Source organism: Tenrec ecaudatus, chromosome 11 (genome assembly GCF_050624435.1).
Source record: "Tenrec ecaudatus isolate mTenEca1 chromosome 11, mTenEca1.hap1, whole genome shotgun sequence".
Lineage (NCBI taxonomy): Eukaryota > Metazoa > Chordata > Mammalia > Afrosoricida > Tenrecidae > Tenrec > Tenrec ecaudatus.
Genome location: NC_134540.1, coordinates 51,456,298 through 51,478,578, shown reverse-complemented (window position 1 = coordinate 51,478,578; position 22,281 = coordinate 51,456,298). Strand labels below are relative to the sequence as shown.

The 22,281-nt window shown below is 44.0% G+C and overlaps 1 protein-coding gene and 1 pseudogene across 2 annotated transcripts in view; one reads left to right on the top strand and one right to left on the bottom strand.

Moving 5' to 3' along the window:
• COG3 (component of oligomeric golgi complex 3) overlaps nt 1-22,281 on the bottom strand; it is a 68,826-nt gene that overhangs the window by 22,348 nt on the left and 24,197 nt on the right. For both annotated transcript variants that reach the window (XM_075563051.1, XM_075563052.1), the window contains 3 exons: nt 19,879-20,039; nt 6,396-6,501; nt 526-650 (listed from right to left, as the gene is read on the bottom strand). In XM_075563051.1, coding sequence (XP_075419166.1) covers nt 526-650; nt 6,396-6,501; nt 19,879-20,039 — 392 coding nt within the window. The remainder of the gene's footprint in view (nt 1-525; nt 651-6,395; nt 6,502-19,878; nt 20,040-22,281) is intronic.
• Nucleotides 15,815-17,981, top strand: LOC142461711 (heat shock protein HSP 90-beta pseudogene; annotated as a pseudogene).

Sequence of the window (22,281 nt, the reverse complement as noted above, 5' to 3'; positions counted from 1 at the left end):
TTCAACAGTCTGAAACACAGGCAGTCTGACCACTTGCTAAGGATGCCGATTCAAATCGAGTGCAGAACTAAAGGCGCTGCACTTAAGTGCTACAGGTACGTTATAGCCATGTCACATCAGACTTACCACTGCGCTTTCTGCACCTGTTTCCTCATCTAAGACGTATGAATTAACCAGTACTTTTAAACTGTGATCAGAAATCCTTGGAGAATCAAAAGCTATTGTGAAAACTATCACCAGTCTCAGAAAGACATAAAAACATACCTGCAAAATTATACCCCAATTTCAGAGTGCTCCAAGACTTTCCAAAGCCAATCAGTGGATTCCAGGGTCTACAGATTGCTCAGGTTAAGAATCTCTAAATCAGATGTATCTTAAACTTGTAGTGCTATCAAAAATCTTATCATTCTGAGAACACTACAAATTATATACCAAGATCTTAAAATTTTTTAAATATTTCAAGTGAAAACTAAAAGTAAAGATACAAATAACTGAAAGTAAAGATACAAGACTTGACCAACGTACATCTATGCATCTGTAGAGTTTGGAGAGACAGACAAGCGTTCGTCGAACTGTAGGGTACCACATTCCATGAAGGTCTGCTGGAGAAATCGTGGTCTGGGGTCTAGGACTGAGGGATTCTATGGAGCCTAAAACCCAAATGGAAAAGACACATTTCATACACATGGATGTTTGTCTTAAAATACATTGAGCAGCATCTACAAAAGGTTCTCGTTAACTATCACCAGTTGGAGAGCATCAATTTCTTCCAGCCTCACCTTTAACCAAGAACACCATGAAGGATCTACATTAGTCACTGTCACCAGTGAGAGTTAACATAAGAAGTGAGAACATGTGACATACACATATATGCAATTCAGTCCTATACATACATGTGCAACCCTGTGATCAATCTCAGTGACATGAATGAGGAGTATATGGAATCTTCTAACAGACCACCAGGCAGCCATTAAATCAGAGATAATCCATAAGGGGTCAGATAAAAGTGGGGGGGAAGAGATGAGGTGGAGGAGTGACAAGACTTTGAAGCTAATGTACACAGGAAGGTCCATCAGTGGTGGTTTGGCTGACAGCCTTCCCCAGGACCTGAGTGTATCAAATTCCAAATGACCAAGACAGATGTCCACGACAGCTTTAGACCAAGATGAAGAAGGCCAAGGGGTGGGGGTACAGCTGGGCAGAGAGACCTTTGTAAGAGTACTGTGATCACTAGGGCTCAAGGGGCCACATTTCAAACAAGTCAAGCAAGTGGGGTTGGCTTAATATAGATTTTAGAAAGCTACATAGGATCTAGTTACTACAGGATACTAGAAAATTTTGGTAATTTGTCAGTGAGATAATCGGCTGTGATTATATAAGCATCTTTATTTTTTTGGATAGTTGAAAATTCTAATGGTATGTATAACAAAATAAATATGTACGGAGCTTCAAAGTTAATGCAAAATGGAATGGAAAGGTACTAGGATTTTTCCACAAACTTTCTGAAGTCCCAGGGGGTGGGGGAAGAGAGGAACGGGGAGAGAGAGGTCTTAAATCTAGGTGGTAGATGGATCTAGGTGGTCATCATTCATGTATCCTTCTTTCTACTTTTCTATTTAAAATTTATTCAATAAAAAAGAAAATTATACACATAATAGTGGTAGCAAAAAGGACAAGTTTCAGAACAAAATATAAAATCTAATCCCCCCACCCCCACCCCCAAAAGAGATTTCTCACCCAGACCAAGCTGGAAGGCCTGGGGCTGGGAAGTGGCTTTATGGTGAGGGGAGAAGGAATGTGGAGGGTTAGGTGGTCTTTAATCTGATTTTGTTTCAAAACCAAGTAATATTTGTGCAATTTTTAATAGCACTTCCCTAAGGTTTTAAACTAAGATACCTGTTTGACATGAAGTTTTCTAATGATTACAACAAAAAATAAAATAAAATAGACAAGTCCTATCAAAGAATATTTAGGGGACATGATCTCTAGAGCTTTATAAGGATTATGCTCTGAAAACACAAGAGCTAAAAAAATAGCCCCGTCTCCATTCGCCTGGTTCCTTCCTGAGTCATGTTTCTGTTTGGCAGCTCATCAGCAGAAGGCAAGGGCTTGCTCTGGCGCCTTTTCTGAAGAGCACAGCAAGACTCCATGCAGCAGCTTTTCCATAGACCCAGGGGACCTTCCTATCTCCCGCAGAATGCCCCACCTCTCCCTCCTCTGCTGTTCTTCGAGAACAGAGAACAGAGTCTATGGTTTCCACAGATGCTGGTCACCCACCCCTCCATGAACAGACCCCTGCCACGCGGCCCTTTGTTCTAGCTCCTGACACTCAGCTCTGGCGCATGAACCACAAGCCACTGACGGCCCTCTCTCTTGCAGGTTTCTATGCTTTCCCTTTGAACCTAACACAGAACCATGAAAAGCAATTAGCCTGTAAATATACTTATATATGAGAATGGGGAAGTAGATCCATGTGCATATGTTTATAGGTTTAGTATTAAGGCAGCATATGGACATTGAGCCTCCACTCAGGTACTCCCTCAATGCAAGAATACTTTGTTCTATTAAACTGGCATTCTATGATGCTCACGTTCCCGACACAATCGCTGAAGACAAAGCAGGTAAATAAGCAAATGTGGTGAAGAAAGCTGATGGTGCCCGGCTATCAAAAGATATAGCATCTGGGGTCTTAAAGACTTGAAGGTAAACAAGTAGCCACCTAGCTCAGAAGCAACAAAGCCCAAATCATATCACTGTGAATGGCAAGGCGGTGGGGGAGTGGGGAGAGGAGACCCAAAGCCCATTTGTAGGCCACTGGACATTCCCTTACAGAAGAGTCTCCGGGAAGAGACGATCCAGTCAGGGTACAGTGTAGCAACGTGAAACATACAACTTTCCTCTAGTTTCTAAATACTTCTCCCCGCCGACCCCACTATCATGATCCCTTAAAAATTCTGGCTAGACCAGAGGATGTACACTGGTACAGATGTGCACTGGTACAGATAGGAACTAGAAACACAGGGAATCCAGGACAGATAATCTTTTCAGGACCAGTGGTGAGAGTGGCAATATCAGAGGGTGGAGGGAAGGTGGGGTAGAAAGGAGGGATGTATCACAAGGATCTACATATAGCCTCCTCCCTGAGGGATGAACAACAGAAAACTGGATGAAGGGAGACGTCAGACAGTGTAAGATATGACAAAATAATAATTTATGAGTTATCAAGGGTTCATGAAGGAGGGGACTTTGGGAAGGGAGGGGAGTAAATGAAGAGCTGATACCAAGGGCTCAAGCAGAAAGCAAAGGTTTTGAGAATGATGATGGCAACAAACGTACAAATGTGCTTGACACGATGGATGGATGTATGGATTGTGATAGGGGTTGTACGAACCCCAATAAAACGATTAAAAAAAACATTCTCCAGACCAACCCCCAAAACGACACCAGCAACTCAGAGGGTGAGGGTAGGATGGCGGACGAACCGTCCAAAGAGGCTCGATGAAGGCAACTGACCTGTATGGACACAGGCAAGTGGCTGAAATGAATTGGTGTATGGTTTGGGGTATGCTTTAAAAACCATTTTTGAAAAGTTTAGGGGGGGCGGTGAAATGTGTTTCTTATAGAAGTAGAATTATTTTTTATAATGTTGTATTTAATCCAACATACCCAAAGTATTATTTTATTATGTAACCAACATAAAATGACTGAAGAGCTATCCCCCTTTTATTCAGTCTTTGAAATAAGGCCTGTATTGCATGCTTTCTCGCTACACTCGGACTGGCCCCACGTCACAGGCTCAGTGGCTGGTGGCTGCCAAATTAAATCACCACTAAGCTACCTCAGAAGAACATCCTGGTGATCTACTTCCAAAGAACTGGCCACTGGGAACCCTGAGCACAGATCTCCCGACACTCCCAGAGCACTGTCCACAGAGCAGGCTCCACAGGCGCCTTGCTCAATGCTCCCTGAGCCCCCGCATCTCATGGGTCACCCAATTCTGATGACTCCAATTCCCAGCACGATCCCTCACCCACTCGCTCTCTCTAGCTCCATGTCAACCTGGTGGTTCAAACGGAGAAACAAGCACCTCGGGGTCACTCTGTGGTTCTGCCAGCAACAGCATTCTCCAATACCAGTCCTGGGGGAAGGAAGGGTTTCTGGGAAAGGGACAACGCCCAAAGCCACGTTCGGCAAGGCAGACACAAACTCTAGCCTCTCACAGCCCCTGAAGAGGTGCACTATAGACTAGCTCTGCTGGGCATGACATGAGTTCGATTTGAGGAGGAAATTAGAACCTATGGGTCTGCCTGACTATAGACAAATGCTAAACTGGCTTTGTCAGAGGGGGAAACCTGCCAGCTGGCTTTGGGAAACCAACTGTTTGACTCAGCATACCAGTCAGGGGGGCTGCTGGGACAGCTGGGATCCTCTAAAGCAGCAGTGCTCAACCTGGGGGTCGCGACCCTTTTGGGGGTCAAACAACCCTTTCACAGGGGTCACCAAAAACCTTATTTCCAATGGTCTTAGGAACTGAGATACCGCTCCTCTATCCGTCTCCAGGCAGGTCTGCCCACATGCAGATACGCCCACATATGGGGTCCCCACCACATGAGGAACGCGACATTAGGAAGGTTGAGAACCGCTGCTCTAGAGCTTATGAAATGTTCCTGTGTGAGCTCTGCCATGGCCCTGGGCAGCCACACGTGGAGAGAGACTGGTCCACCTCCCATCTAGCTTGTTATCTCATGAATATGCTGGGTGATTCTTTTTATTTGGGGGGGGCGCAGGTTCAACTCACTTTATTATTTTTTATATAAAATCGATTATGTGCTAGCCACAGCTGGCTCTGGTGTGGGTCTGCACGAGACAGTCAGTGAAGTCCTGGTAGGGAGACTTGGTGAACACGGTCTCTTTCCAGAGGTCAGGGGTCAGACAGCTGTAGGTCTTAAGAAAGGGCATCAAAGGTGGCTCTGGCAAAGTTGCCCAGTGTGGCTTTGTAGCCCTAGCCGAGGTGTGGCAGTTATCAATCCTGCCATCAGCAGCAGCTTCTTGGGCACAGAGGCTGAGACGATGCCAGTGCCCCTGGGGGCAGGGATGAGACGTACCAGCACAGACCCACAACAACCGGTCATCTTGCAGGAGACTGTGTGAGGCTTGCCGATCTTGTTCCCTCAGTAGCCTCGCCACACGGGGACAACAGACAGCTTGGTCAGGATGATGGCCCCACGGATGGCAGTGGTGACTTCCTTGGAGCACTTGACATGTACGCAAACATGGCCGCTGTAGTCCCCAATGGCAACAAAGGCCTTGAACCTGGTCTGCTGGCCGGCTCAGGTCTGTTTCTGCACAGGCGGGATCTTTAGGACCTCTTCCTTGAGGACCAGCCCCAGGGAGAAGTCAATGATCTCAGACTCCCATTGATGGGCAGAGAGAACAGATAGATCTCCTCCAGGGACTTGATCTTCATGTCCTTGACCAGACGACCCAGCTTGGTGACAGGGAGCCTCTCCTTGTCTTCAGCTTTGACTCCGTGAACTCCTCGGCTGTGACCATGTCCTCCCAAACCCATTGCTGAATCCTCCCAGGAAGCCACCGCCCCTGGTCCCAGGGCCTCCAGGCCCTCCCACTGCACTGACACCATCTGCCATTTGGTATTTCTCGGACAAGAAGCTCTTGGGTGATTCTTGGGCAACTTTGTCTCTTGCATAACACATACCCTGTCCAAGCTGTTCCTCACATTTCTGAAATTGCTTTCCTCCCAGTCATACCATTTGTTTACAAAATACAGATCTGGCCATGCAGTTACTCTAACCCAGCTACCCTCACCTACAACCTGTCACAATCTGGCCTGTACCACCTGTACATACCCACACATCGAACTCTGTGACCAGCCCGAGAACCACCTGCACCTTGCCTACGCCACGCACCAAACTCCATGAGCTGCCCACGGTGAGTGGTCTATTCTTCCACTCCTAATACATACGTCCTTCCCACTTCCTTAGCCACACTTGCCCCGGCTCTCTCATACTCCACTGTATAATCACTCCCGCTTCTAGAAACCTCGCCTCTCACTAAGCCTGCCTCTCTACATATATCCCCTATGAATATGTGTATCTGTGTGCCTTGTCAAGATGCGCCCCCCACCCCTCACACCCGTGCTGACATCTAGTTTTAACACCAAGCATCACGTCACTTACAGCCCTCTCAGGAGCTTATCCGACAACACGCCAGGGAACCATAAAGAGAATACGCTTTTTTTATTTTTACTTCCCTTGCCACCTGCTAGGGGTCCTCAAAGGCACGGGCTGTTGTTCAGGGCTGGGACTCAAGGAGTGCTCAATAAAGAGGCATGAAGTGAAGGAACACAGGGTGAACAGCAAGGCATCCAAACATACCAGATTTGGTTAGATTGTTGGGCTCTGCTTCTTCCAGCCGCACATCTGAGAAGGAAGCTTCGGGAGGTGCTTTCTTCTGTTCCTCTTTTAAACTCTGTGCAATCTCCTAGCAGGAACAGGGAAATCAGAAGGAACATTACAGTGGAGTTCTAGACCATGCTTTGCAGAGAGAGCAGCTTCTTTCTAAAAGTTAAGGAAATACCAACTAATAAATAAAATGGACTAATTGAAAGAACCGTCCTGAAACTAACCAGCTCTGGAAATGAAAAGTTCTATCAGTATGCCGTTCCTATTCCCATACTCACGCACACACAGCTTTGCCACCTAATTTCCGAGCCAACAGAGGCTCACGTGCGAGACATCCTTCTCAGCTTTAAGCTCTCAAATCAAGTGTTCGGATGAGAACTGGCCACACTCAGTGTCAGAAATGCTTTATTCAAGTACCTGGTCAATCCAATACCAAGCTTTCCCTTCAAATCAGATCAGCTGTAGCATGATAACTTTGAGATGGGTTTCCAAAACCTTAACTTTTGACTAAATTGAAATCTGTAAAGCAATGCTAAGTGAGATTAACCAGCCCAAACAAAATCACCGCCATCAGCTTGATGGGGCTCACAGCGACCCTATAGGACACGGTAGAAATACCCTGTGAGTTTTTGAGACTAACTCTTTTTTTTAATCATTTTATTGGGGGCTCTTATCACAATCCATCCATCTATCCATTGTGGCAGCACATTTGTACATATGTTGCCATCACTTTCAAAACATTATCTTTCTACTTGAGCCCTTAATATCTGCACCCCTCCAGCCCTCCGCACTCCAGACTGTAACTCTTTACAGGAGTAGAAAGCCCCATCTTTCTCCTGCAAAGCAGCTGGTGATTTCAAACTCCTGGCCTTGCAGTTAGCAGCCCAACTCCTGCTCCTTACGCAGGGTTACTAATGACTTAACTAAATGTAAACAGAGTCCATATTCATGGGCTGAAAAACTGTTAAGATATCAATACCACCCATTCAATGCAAGCATGATCAAAGACTTCTTTACAGAAACTGAAAAACCAATCCTTAGCCTTCCGTGAAAAGGAATGAGCCCCTTAATCAATGGTTCTCAACCTGTGGGTCCCGAGACCCCTTTGAGGGTCAACAACCCTTTAACAGGGGTCACCTGATTCATAACAGTAGCAAAATTATAATTATGAAGCAGCAATGAAAATGTTATGGCTGGGGGTCACCACACCATGAGGAACTGTATGAAAAGGTGGCGGCATTAGGAGGTTGAGAACCACTGCCCTAGATGGTCAAAGCAATGTTGAAAGAGAACAAAGTCGGCCTCACACCCCATACAAAAGGTCCGTGGTCCACACCCATCAGCAACCCCGAGGAAGGCCGTCGGCTCCCATAACATAAAACTTACAGTCCCTGAAACCCAAGCCTACTGGCCTACTGCCCCCTTTTCAGAGAAAAAAAAAGTACTCAGAACCCACGGGCAATTAAAAAATGTTAACTATAACCCACATGATCGATTTTATATAAAGATAATAAAGTGAATTGAGCCTGCCCCCCAAAATAAAAGTAATTCCAAATCCTTGGTAAAGTGTAGGTATATGCTTTTGTAGCCGCCCCCTAAATTGTCTAGCACTCCCCACACCACAAGGGCAATACTGCCTACTCTGACAAACACTGTTCTGTAAGTCAGAACTGACTTGATGTTAGTGGATTTTAGTTCTAGAAAACTATGGTAATCAAAAACGCCTGGTACTGTGTCATAGGCCACACACAGACAAATGGAATAGAACGGGGAATCTGAAAATAGACCCACACAACTTTGGTAAACTGATTTTTGGCAAGGATGCGAAGTCCATCCCATAGAGGGAAAAGGGGTCTTTTTAATAAACGGTGCTGGCAAAATTGGATTTCCACATGCAAAAATGAAGCAGGCTCTTGGCACCCATCATAAACACACACACACACACACACACACACACTCAAACTGGATTAAGGACGTAAATGTGCAAGCTAAATGAATAAAATTCTTAGAAGGGCATGCAAGGGCAACATTATCAAATTCAGTTTCAACAGCAGATTAAGGAATATAATAACAAAAGGGAAAAGAACAAAAGATGAGACGTGATAAGTATCAAGGCTTTGCCAAAAAGTGAAGAGACATGCTGCTAACTGGGAGAATAAACTCGGAAACCATACATATCTGATAAGAATCTAATGACTAAAATACTTAAAATATTTCAACAACTAGGCAGTTAACCAATCATCAAATGGGCAAAGGACTTGAACAACTAATTCACCAAAGAAGATATCCAAATGCTGCCAATGCAGTGAAAAGATGCTCGTTGTCATTAGCCGTGAGGGAGAGCAAAGCAGGGCCTTCTTACTAGGAGGGAAAGGAAACGGAAAATGACAACAGGAAAGCCACACCGACCGGGCAGGCAGAGACTCCGCTGGAGTCCTTACCCCCTGCTGTGCGGACACAAAGCGCCTGGGCGCTGTGCAAAGCCGGGTGGTGGCTCCTCAAGCCTAAAGGGAGCACCACCATAGGAGCCGGCACTTCTCCCCAGAAGACGGGAAAGCAGAGGCAGAGCGCGGCTGCTGCATCAGAGTGCAACGACCGCAGTTCCAGCACGCAGTCACAAGACAGAACCGACCCAGAGTCCATCAACAGAAGAATGGAAACACCAAACACGGTACATGCTAAGGGGAGTCAAAAAGGATGCCTACTTTGGTTGCAGTTCACACACACATGTACACGTTTATTCCACATCTGTGTTGGAGCATGTCTCTGCAATCAGTGGACAGTGGCACGCGGGTTCTCTTGAGGCATACACTGGTCTTAGTCTTGCTAGGGCACCTTCAAAATAAGGGGCACACCCCACCAGTGGCTTCCAAGAGTGTCTGCTGGGCCAATCAAATTCAAGGCAGAGAGGCTAGCTCAGACGCCTACGGCAACAGGTTCTGGGTACTCCAAAGGGGTAACCCTGACAGACTGGCTTGAAGGACAAGGATGATGCCAGAGGAAGAAGTTTTCAGAAAATGGAAAACCTTGCCAATGGGGAAAAGGTGGGGAAAAATGAAGTTGCACCAAGGGATATTCTTCCATCACAACAATGTACCTGCTTACTCTTCCTGGGCTGTCCTAGGAAAATCTCACTGGGATGGATTCATGTCAACTTAATAGAATGTAAGGGTGGAGTCTAGCCTGTCAATCAGGTCACAGCCTGATGATGCTTCCTTGTGAGTGTGGCCTTTTCATGAGGACTCTGGGAACTTCCGCTCTTTCTCCCTGGGGGAGGGCCACTCCCTCTCTGCTTTCACCCTCCTGTTGCCGAGACCTGCGGACACGGTCCTGTGATGCCTCCGCTGCCACTGGAGAGACAAGACTTTTCACCCACGTGAGTCTGAAGAGGAATCTACAGACTAGTACAGGGCATATGGGCTAAAATCGAACTTATGGGCTTGATCTGGACTGGGATGTTTTCTCAATATACAATTGCTTTTTGATATAAAACTCTCTCTTACACATATATTTAAGTGTCTCTGGATTTGTTTCTCTAGTCAACCTGGCCTAACACAGATACTTTACCTCACCCATCCTATAGCCCTGATTTTGCCAGTTCACACCAATTTTTGTTGCCCAAACTCAAAAACACATTTAAAAGGAACATGATTTTTTTAGTCCATCAACAAAGGGTGAAACTTGACATGGTATAGGCTGTAGAGCACAGAACTGTTCAGGTTAGAGATATGTAAGCACCATCTCCCACAGTATTCGGATGTACAACCGGCATCTGAGAGTCCACAGAGACCACGCTCTACATCCCACTGAGGTGGGTAGCAACTGGAGTCTTAAAAGCATTGGTTTCTCCCTGCCTGGAGGAAAGAAGGGTGATCACAACCTAAGTCTGTGGGAACAATCAGTCCAATGGATTACTGGACCCATGAATAGCAGTCTCCAATTACATCATTGGAAAACCAATAGGGCAGCTCTACTCTGCCCAACAGCATTGCTATGGGCCAAAGCACTCAGTGGTAATGGGTTTGATTTTTTTCGTTTAATATTTTTTTCGTTTAATATTTATGGAAACAGAGTGAGTGGCCGACCATTCTTCCCCACTCAGGATCACAGGAGGATTCAAACCATCAACTTCTCAGTTAGTAGCAGAGTATAAACTATTGCTGCCCCTCAGGAACCCCTAAATATATGCCTAAAATAGGATTTTACACAACTGAACTCAAGGGGAAGGGAGGAAAAGATTCTCACATAAGCGATAAAGGTGCTAAGCTCAAAAAAGCTGGTTCACTGCAAGGCTGTCCGCCTTTAAACAAACATACCTATCGTTACCCACTTCATCAATCTAGCAAGGACGTATGGGTGGGGCAAAGAATGGGTTAGTAACATGTGCACGTCTTTGTTCTGTCAGCTGAGAGGACGGAGAAGTCACTGGCCCCAAGGAGCAATGAGCACAACTAGTGGCCGGATCTTGGCGTCGACATCCCTCTAACAAATAGAATCCGGGTTCTTTAGAGAAGTGGATGATTCCAGGGGCGGGGCAGGAAATATACAAGACACCATCTAGGAATGCTAGGACACAAGAAAGTGCTTTAAAATAAAAAGGAAAACTGACATTACTCAGTATGTTCAGGGGACACAGGAACCAAATGAAAAGGCCCAGTAGTCAAAGCTAGCATAATTTAAGCAGCAAAACAAAGTCATATTTGATTTTAACCCATGGATAAAACATATCTCAAGTCCCTTATGACATAAAGAAATGACTGAATAAATCAAAAATGGCAGGAAAAAGAAAAATCTCCTTTGCAGGAAAACTGGAATTAAGCTATGTAAGATACCCTCCCTGCAAGGAGAGGGGACCATGCATCTCACTCAGGAGGTGGGGAGTGGAGGGGGGGTGAGCGCATCCCATGACTTCTTTCCCAAGAGGCCAGCATGGAAAAAGGGAAATGGACAACCTTCCAGTGGCCAGGCCTGACAAATGCTGCCTCTGCCACGATCAACATGAACAGTGACAAGTCAGACCCGTGGTGTGACGACCAAAAAGGCACTCTGCTACTGTGGTCCTCCGGCCCAGAACCCGTCTGATCATGAGAAAAGACCAGATTCCAACGGAGAGATAGCCTGGGAAATACCGAGCCAAAGTCTGAGAAACTGCCCCAGCCTAAGGACCTCTAAGGAGGACGCAGAAACACGAAACAGAAAATGGGGTCATGATTAAGAGGAGCTGTCAGGTAAGCACTGGGCTACTCATGGCAAGGTCCATGGTTCAAACCCACCAGCTGCTCTGCAGGAAAAATGAGACACCTATAAAAATTGACAAAGCTTTGGAAACCATACGTGAGTTGGAACTGACTCGATGGCATTGAGTTTCATTTTCATGGATTGCATAGTGGAACAGAAAAGATACTAGAGACAAACTAAGGAAATAGACGAACGATCAACTTTACTCAATATTCACGCATGAATACGGAGTCATTAGTTGGGGCAAATGTGCCACACCAATGCCAGGCACGAACAGAAAAAAATCAAGTGTGGGGTAGATGGGAGCTCTCTGACCTAGCTTCTCAAATTTTCTACAAATCTATAATTATTCTGAAAAAAGGAAGTCAAAGCTGTGTGGCACTCAGCAGTAGCAGCCAAATAGGGACAGAGTGACTGACAGCTGAGTCACATTTCGTAAACTAACAAGACTGCACACTGGACTGACCAACGGGTCCTGGGGAGTCTAGGAAACACATCTGAACAAATGGACTCATAACTACCTTTAATAGACCAGCAGATGTCAGTCTACGACCACTCTGCTGCTGCAAACCAATGGAATTAGCAAGAATGCTTTAGAAACTTGGCAAGGCTTACTTTCATTTTCAAACATATTATTAGAAACACCTAATAGCAGCAAAAATACATCACAGGAATATTCCCAAGTTCGCCTGAAGCAAAATTTTGGAATTTTCCAAAATTCCAAATACAGCTACTGATCATTTTTACCCTACTACTTTTAAATGTACATTTTAAGGTTGACTTTTTGTTTTGTTTTCAAATAAACTAGATCAAGGAATATTAATGCATCTTCATCAGGTAAGGAAAAGTAAACAGTATAAGACAACACTCTTTACATTAAGTGTTAATACAGAAGGATGAGAAACAAAGGCATCAAAACTCTCCCTGACCAACAAGCCACATTTCTTATTTAAAGGAAAAAACACTCATAAAATAAGAAATGCATAGGGTTGCAACGAGTCGCCAGGACTCGATACAGCACAGCTGGTGGTTTTATGAGCAGTCATATACTACCATATATATTCGTGTATAAGCCGAGTTTTTCAGCACAAAAAAATATGCTGAAAAACTGGGGTTCAGCTTATACACGGGTCAGTGGCATGAATGGATGTCATCTGGTCAAGCCCGACTAACAAAAGGAGGAAATCTCATGAAGCCTGACATAGAGTTAATAGCAAAGTGGGTTCGAGATGCATGGGAAGACATTCCAGAAGACATGGTGCGACGTGCCCTCCAGAAATGTAGTATTAGTAATGCTGTGGATGGCAGTGAAGACTGCGCTTTGTATGAAAATGACAGCAGTGATGGTGATGATGGCGATCTCAGTGAGGACAGCGCCTATGACGACCTCATACCGGCTGAAGCTCTGCATTGGGATATGGATGATGATGAGGAATCCAGTTTTGAAGGATTTTAACTCTACATTTTAGCTTGGTTGCTGATTGAGCTCAGGGAATAGATATCTTATTGTTTTTGTTGAACCTATTTTCCACTTACTGTGCTGGCTTACTAATGTTAAATGACTTGTCCTTTTATTTATGTTTTTTAGTTAAAATAAATGTTTAAATACATTACCCCACTGATGTCTCAATTTTTAGTCATTTTATTTTCATTTGTTTTGATTACTGAAACTCACCAATAGCTTCTACATTTTCCACCCTAGGCTTACACTCGAGTCAATCAGTTTTTCTGGTTTCCCAGGTAATAATTAGGTACCTCGGCTTATACTGGGGACAGCTTATATTCGAGTATATACGGTATGTTTTTTAAAATACTGCAAAGGTCAAACAAGGACAAGAGCCCCTATCAACTGTAGACTAAGGAGCTTCAGTGTGCTCCAGTCATAATTTCTATTCTCACAGCCCTGTCTCACATATGATTAAACTCACGGGACGTTAAGTAACTAAATGACAAGGTAGGATTTGAACCCAAGCCTATCTGATCCTACACCTTCCATAGGCCAAGCAAATGACCATCTAACCTGGGAGAAATCTATAAAGAGATCAGCCTTTCCTGTAGATCTATTTCTAGAATAAAAGGTCTAAGCTGGACAGTCAGTAACTGTGTTTCTTAGCAGGATACAATCTAAAGACAAAAAGCACAAAAATCTTGAACTTGATGGCTTTGGTAGTGGTGTTAGAGTTCTGAGAGCTGTTGAGAACCAGTTTCTTAGGTCACAGAAAGATACAAATGTGGAACGGAGGAAGATGAAGAAACGCCCTGTGGAATGCTATTTTATGATCTCTACAGGGGAGGCTTAATTTAAGCTCATGGAAAATGACATGAAGAGATGGACTTTTTCCAAAAACTTTTTGAAGGCCCGTAATACATTGACAGGATCTCCAGCGGTGCAGTGGATAACAACTGGGCTGCTAACCAAGGGGTCAGTAGTTCAAACCCACCAGTTACTCCACAGAAGAAGGAGGTGGCACTCTGCTTGCATAAAGATTTACAGTCTTGGAAACTCTATGGTACAGTTCTCTGTCCTACAGGGTCACTGAGTCAGAATCAAACGTATGGCAATGGGTTTTTCCCTTTTTTCTTTATTTATGTATATACACACATACAGCAAAACCTGTGCAAGCAGAAACCCCTGTAAAGCAGTCACTCACCAGAGAAGAAAAATTCAAATGATATAGAAAAAGATTAAGACTGCACCCTATCAATAGCAACAAATTTTTAAGACCTGAAAAAGCAAAGCAACCCCATGAGTCTGGCTCTCAGATTTCACTGTCTTTTCTAGCAATGGCTTTTTGAAGGTCTTTGAAAATAACAACCGCCCTAACAATAAGCACACTGAACCATCAGATCATGGTTTCTAATTACCATCTTCTGCCTCCTTGAATGGAATCAAGTCTTCTTAAGGAAGTGGCTGATTACAGGTTTAAGACACGTAAAAAAAAAAAAGAGGCTTAAGTGGAGAGCAAATGCTTTGAGAATGATTAGGGCAAAGAATGTACGGATGTGCTTTATACAATTGATGCATGTATATGTATGGATTGTGATAAGAGTTATATGAGCCCCTAATAAAATGTAAATTAAAAAGAAAGAAAGAACTAAGAAAAAAAGAAAGACACGTAAGGTGAGGGCCTCGGACATCTTGCGCAATAGCACAAGGAAGTGCTCAAAGACCATAAGAACATTTCTGTCGAACAGAGGAGACAGCCTGGAGAGGTACCCACTGGCCAAATGTGAACATCCAAAAGAATAATTATGGCATTAAGTCATATTGAATTTTTTTTCTTTAATCCATCAGGCTCTACAATGACACAAGTGATTTGGGGGTGGAGAGGGAATCTAACGAGAAAGGAAGGGAAGAAAAAGAAACTAAAATCCTCACAGTAGAATGTCAACCAATAAATGCAGACAGAGCCACAGACAGGAAAAGCACTATTTACAATCCCTAGTGTAATCACAAGTTCAATCGAGAACCATCGGTGGACGGGAGTTCCCCTCAGTGGGGAACTGAGTTAGCCTCAAACTGTCTTCCTACCATTACTTACTAATCACACAGGTACATACGGAAGGAAGTATTAGCTGATGAAATTATGATGGCAAGACTCACTCTCTCTCTCACTTACTCTCTCACTCATTCTCTTTCTCACTCACTCATTCTCTCACTTACTCTCTCACTCATTCATTCTCACTCTCACTCATTCTGTCACTCACTCACTCTCTCACTCTCTCTCACTAATTCACTCTCACTCTCAGTAATTCACTCACTCAACTCTCTCACTAATTCGCTCACTCTCCCACTCACTCTCTCTCCCACTCACTCACTCTCTCACTAATTGAATCACTCCCTCATTGTCTCAAAATAAAGAGAAAAAAAAGAAATTATGATGGCATAATGTTTAGAATTTGCTTCAAAGTATTTGAGGTGGAGAAGAGATTAACAAAGAGATAAGTGAAACAAGACTGGTCATGCATTTGAAATCTTTGTTTTGGCCCTCCTTTATGTTCACCCCCATGAAGAGACCACTGAAGACAGGGGTGCTACAGCAAAGTGTGGTAAAGAAAGCTGAAAAGTGAGTCACCTCGGCGTAGCCTGCGAGTGTCCACGCGCCCTGCACAGCCCCCGACCCGCCGCGCTCTGGTCCCCAACGCTCTTCAAGATGCCAGATGAAGTGCACCATGGGGAGGAGGAGGTGGAGACCTTCGCCTTCCAGGTGGAGATCACCCAACTCATGTCCCTCATCATCAATACCTTCTACTCGAACAAGGAAAATTTCCCTCGGGAGTTGATCTCTAATGCTTCTGATGCCTTGGATAAGATTCGCTGAGAGCCTGACAGACCCTTCCAAGTTGGACAGTGGAAAAGAGCTGAAAATCGACATCATCCCCAGCCCCCAGGAGCGCACTTTGACTCTAGTGGACACAGGCATTGGCATGACCAAGGCTGATCTCATCAATAATCTGGGAACCATAGCCAAGTTGGGTACCAAAGCCTTCATGAAGGCTCTGCAGGCTGGTGCGGACATCTCCATGATTGGGCAGTTTGGTGTTGGCTTTTATACTGCCTACTTTGTGGCAGAGAAAGTGTCTGTGATCACCAAACACAATGATGATGAGCAGTATGCCTGGGAGTCTTCTGCTGGGGGCTCCTTCACTGTCCGTGCTGACCACGGTGTGCCCATTGGTCGGGGAACGAAAGTGATTCTGCACCTCAAAGAAAACCAGACAGAGTACCTACAGGAGAGGCAAGTCAAAGAAGTAGTGAAGAAGCACTCTCCGTTCATCAGCTACCCCATCACCATTTATCTGGAGAAGGAACGGGAGATGGAAATCAGTGATGATGAAGCTGAGGAAGAGAAAGGTGAGAAAGAAGAAGAGAAGGAGGATGAGGAGAAGCCCAAGATTGAAGATGTGGGCTCAGATGAGGAGGACGCCAGTGGGAAGGACAAGAAAACTAAGGAGAAGTACATTGACCGGGAAGAACTAAATAAGACCAAGCCCATCTGGACCAGAAATCCTGACGATATCACCCAGGAGGAGTATGGAGAATTCTACAAGAGCCTGACTAATGACTGGAAAGACCATTTGGCAGTCAAGCACTTTTCTGTAGAAGGGCAGTTGGAATTCAGGGCACTATTGTTTATCCCTCGGTGTGCTCCCTTTGACCTCTTTGAGAACAAGATGAAAAAGAACAACATTAAAGCTGTATGTCCGCCGTGTGTTCATCATGGACAGCTGTAACGAGCTAATCCCAGAGTATCTCAACTTCATCCATGGTGTGGTGGACCTGCCCCTCAACAACTCCCGAGAGATGCTCCAGCAGAGCAAGATCTTGAAGGTCATCCGCAAAAACATTGTCAAGAAGTGCCTGGAGCTCTTCTCTGAGTTGGCAGAAGGAGAACTATAAGAAGTTTTATGAGGCCTTCTCCAAAAACCTGAAGTTTGGCATCCCTGAGGACTCCACCAACCGGCGGCGCCTTTCTGAGCTGCTGTGCTACCACACCTCTCAGTCTGGAGATGAGATGACTTCCCTCTCAGAATATGTTTCCCGATTGCAGGAGACCCAGAAGTCCATCTATTACATCACTAGTGAGAGCAAAGAGCAGGTGGCCAATTCTGCTTTCGTGGAGCGTGTGCGGAAGCGAGGCTTTGAGGTGGTCTACATGACGGAGCCGATCGATGAGCACTGCGTGTACCAGCTCAAGGAGTTTGATGGGAAGAGTCTGGTCTCCGTGACCAAAGAGGGGTTGGAGCTCCCGGAGGATGAAGAGAAAAAGGAAATGGACGAAAGCAAGGCCAAGTTTGAGAACCTGTGCAAAATCATGAAAGAAATTTTGGATAAGAAGGTTGAGAAGGTGACAATCTCCAATAGACTGGTGTCTTCACCCTGCTGCATTGTGACTAGTACATATGGCTGGACGGCCAACATGGAGCGGATCAAGAAAGCCCAGGCTCTTCGGGACAACTCCACAATGGGCTACATGATGGCCAAAAAGCACCTGGAGATCAATTCAGACCACCCCATTGTGGAGACGCTGCGGCAGAGGCTGAGAAGAACGACAAAGCTGTCAAGGACCTGGTGGTGCTGCTGTTTGAGACAGCACTGCTCTCCTCTGGCTTCTCCCTTGAGGACCCTCAGACCCACTCCAACCGCATCTACCGCATGATCAAGCTTGGCTTAGGCATTGATGAAGATGAGGTGACAGCCGAGGAGCCCAGCACTGCTGTTCCTGATAAGATTCCCCCTCTTGAGGGCGATGAAGATGTGTCTCGCATGGAGGAAGTCGATTAGGCCATTCTACTCAGACCTTGTGCCCTCTGTGTAGTGTCCCATGACTTGAGTGACCCTAGCCCACCTGGGCTCTGTAACTGCTGTTAACTAGTGGCTCCCCCCCCCAATTCTTGTATGTAAAGCAGGATCTAAGGCCCTCCCGCCCTGTTGTCCCCTCCTTTATTTGGGAATGGGGTTAATGTTGTGTATCTGTGAGGTTTCTTTTCTGTTTATTTTGACTATTAAAGTATGCAAAATAAAGAAGATGCCATTTTATACAAAAAAGAAAGCAGAATGTGTCCTGCTATCAAAAAGAACAGTGTCTAGGGTCTTAACAACTTGTCTTCAAACAAGCAGTCATCTTAAGTGAGGAATCAAGTAAGTCCACGTGGAAGAAGCACACCGACCTGCATGATCCAAGAATGAAAATAAAATCCAAATCTGATGGAGGGAATGGTATGAGAGCTTAAATTCCGAACATCCAATTTGCAGAAGTCTATAAATGACAGTGGGAGCCCAAATTCCATTGGCTGAGTCCCTACATGGAGTTTAAGCCTCTGGTGACTCCAGATGCAAACATTCTTGCTATCAGACAGTATTATAAGCTCAATCATGCCAATGGAATTAGAGTAAATGTAATGCCTCCCTTTTGACCCATTTTTAATTTGTTTTTCTAGTTTTTATTCTCTCCTGCTTTTTCCCTCTGGTTTATTTTGTTACTGTTGCTTTTTTTTTTTTTAATGTTTACCAATATATGAAATCCAGGATCAGAAAATGTATATAGTCAGTAAGTGGATTAATGGTTTTTGGGGGGTATGAGCGGGGAGGTAAGAGGAATTAGGAAGCTAATAATAAGTACAAGAAAGAAAAATGTTCTAAAACTAATTATAGGGAAGATTATACAACTCTTTCCAATAGGACTGAACTGTAGAAGTATATGATATATGATTGATAGATCAATAGAACTTTTTTAAAACGGTTAACGACTGTAGTTCATCACAATTCGACCTATAAACTCTGTGAGATGTGAATGTAAAGTCATAAAAGGATTCAAAAGGAGATTGCTCGTGCATTACAACTGAATCTAGAATGATGGCACACAGAAGTTCTGTTTAATGGTTCCACTTCTCTTGCTCACTTTAAAATTTTCCATGAAAAAAGTTCTGGGTTCAAATTCTCTGTTAGCATGAATATATTCCTTATTTTTTCAGTTTTCCCAGAACTGAAAGAAACCAGCGATGCATATATGATTCAGTCATCAGTGAGGTAAACCCAAGCGTCCAGACGGTCGCTCGGACTCTCAAACTGCTGCATTTTTAGGACCCAGACTCCAAGGTTTCTAATGAGAGCAGGATGCCCGCTCCTGCATCCCAGTCACAGACAGTGGCTCCAATGTTAAGGACCTTCCTCTAGCACATATGAAAGAGAGAGAAATCACAGGAAGTACTAATTCAATTTCAAAGTCATATGTATCCTTCCTGGGAAAGGGGAGACCACTGATGTTTTTAAACCTTGAAGGGAAAACAACCTGACAAAGTATTTCTGCTCAAGTTATTCTGTGAAGTAGACAGAGATTTTGTTTTATATATTTCCTATGATCTTTATGGCATATGTATCTTGATTCTACATTCTGAGGGACAGTTAAAAAGAAAAATCCTCAAAACAATAATAATTTATAAATTATCAAGGGTTCATGAGGGAGGGGAGAGCAAGAGGGAGGGTGAAGAATGAGGAGCTGATATCAAGGGCTCAAGTAGAAAGCAAATGTTTTGAGAATGATGATGGCAACAAACGTACAAATGTGCTTGACACAATGGATGGATGGAGGGATTGTGATAAGAGTTGTATGAGCCCCCAATAAAATGATTTAATAAAAAAGAAAAATCCTGTTTTAAATCATATGAAACTTGGACAAGCCACAGGCGAGGGGGCAGAAGGTAGCGGAAGCCTTACCTCCATCATGACTAACTTGTCGGGGTAGGCCAGGTCACCCGGGGCCGGCTTGTAGCCAGTGATGTCAGTCTGAATGTAGATGTGGGTCCGGTACACGAGCCGCTCTTGCACATCTTCCAACATCTGCTTTGCACCAGCTGCAAACGCCCCCAGCTGTTCAGCTGGAAAAACAAAGATCCTCCTCTAAATTTAGAAAATGACTTTCTTTTAAACAAGTATAAATACACCTGATGCAAGGGGCTTAAGTGGAGAGCAAATGCCTTGAGAATGATTGGGGCAGGGAATGTATGGATGTGCTTTATACAATTGATGTATGTATATGTATGGATTGTGATAAGAGTTGTATGAGTCCCTAATAAAATGTAAAAAAAGAAAAGAGGAGAAAAAAATGATTAGGGCAAAGACTGTACAGATGTGCTTTATACAATTGATGTATGTGTATGTATGAACTGTGATAAGAATTGTATGAGCCCCAATAAATTGTTAAAAAATAATCATTTAAAAAAATAAATGCAAAAAAAAAACAAGTATAAATACTACTGAATTGTTCAGAAATAATACAAACCACATTTGCATCAGAGACTCTGGTTCTAGGTCAGTGACTCAAATGGCCTTGGACTTATTTGATTTTAGAGTGCAGAAACAAATTTGCCCAACATGTACCTCCTTACTGGGACTCATAATATTACTAATATGAATACTAAAATCTGAATTCTAGAGACAGCTGTGTGCTGTCTTTAACAATCACTTTTTAAAGTGACTTACATAACTCCGTGTAGCTAGCTTTTCCAAAAGATAGCTAAGGCAAGTTATTTACTGTATTGTTACCATCATTTTACAAATGATGTTAATGACATGTTAGCATTTTCACTAAGAGAAGTTAAAATAAAATAGGATTTGAGCTTATATTGTATTTCTTCATCTCTAAGATGCCTTCAATTTTTAAAAAAAATCAGTAATTCACAAGTTTTCCAAGACCTAGGGGATTGCAGACACTATACAATCATGTAAACAGTCATATTAATTTAAAAATTAAATTATAAAATGTGGGAAACGCAGATCTTAGAATTGACTAAGTAATGTAGAGTAAGACACTTGGCGAGAATTCACAGGCCCAGTGTCTCCTCGGGAAAAACAGTAAATTGCTATCTCTAAAGTTGTGACTCTAAGTTCTGCTTAAAAGTATTATTAGCAAAATATGCCAGATTAGATAAAGCAAAGCTGCTCTGAATAATTCTTTACTTGTAATTAAAAAAAAGGTTAATTCACTCACACTCACACACACACACTCTTGATGCCAATGAGTGGATTCCAACTGAAAGCAATCTTACAGGACAGCACAGAACTGCCCCTGTGGGTTTCTGAAGCTATAAATCCCTACAAGACCAAATACCCTCATCTTTTTCCCTCAGAGTGGTGAGTAGGTTTGAACCGCCAATCTTGTGGTCCGCAGTCCACTTCATAAGCCACTACACTGCCAGGGTTCTTTATATCATACCTGTGCTGTATATGTATGTTAAAATACTTCCTGGTCTTTAGTCAAAATTGGATAGTACAGTTGATTACTACATGGACCCTGATAATGTTGCCGTATGTCATCAATCCATTTCCGACTCCTGGTGACACTGTGTGACAAAGCAGAAGTGCTCCACTGAGTTTTCTTAGTGTTGACCTTTACCGAGGCAAGGGGCCAGGCCTTTCTCCAGCAAAACCACTGGGCGGGTTCACACTGACCACCTTGAGTCAACAGCAGCGCACTTAAACCACTGTGATGACCAAACCCACTGCCATTAGCTGACTCCAACACACAGCGACTCTGCACAGGATATCTGCACTTGTTCATCTTTACAGGTGCAGACAGCCTCATCTTTCTCCCACAAAGCAGCTGGTGGGTTTGAACCACCAACTTTGTGGTTAGCAGCCTGATACCTAACACATAGCACCACCAGATACACCTAACCCAAAACTGGTGGTATCCGGACATTCATGTGCCAGAAGGAAAAGTTGCTGTACTTTTATTGCTAGTTTTGCCAAAATCTTAAAATCCTTTTCCAATTTAGCCGAAGCCTTGGTGGTGCAGTGGTTACATGCTGGGCTAACTGCCAGGTCAGCAGTTCAAAAGCATCAGAGGCTCAGAGGGAGAAAGACGGGCCTTTCTACTCTTGCAGTGAGTTACAGTCTCGGAAACTCACAGGGAACCTTCTACCCTGTCCTAGTAGGGTTGCTATGAGTTGGCATCAACTCAAAGGCAGTGAGTTTGGGTTTAGGTTTTCCCATTTAATTTGTGCGTAAGTCATAGAATAAAGTACGCCTGGATTCAATAAGGGACCTTCAATCCAGGCTTCAAAATTAATAAGTATTTTCTAGGCAGGAGAAATATTTATTCTTCTAGTTCATTGATTG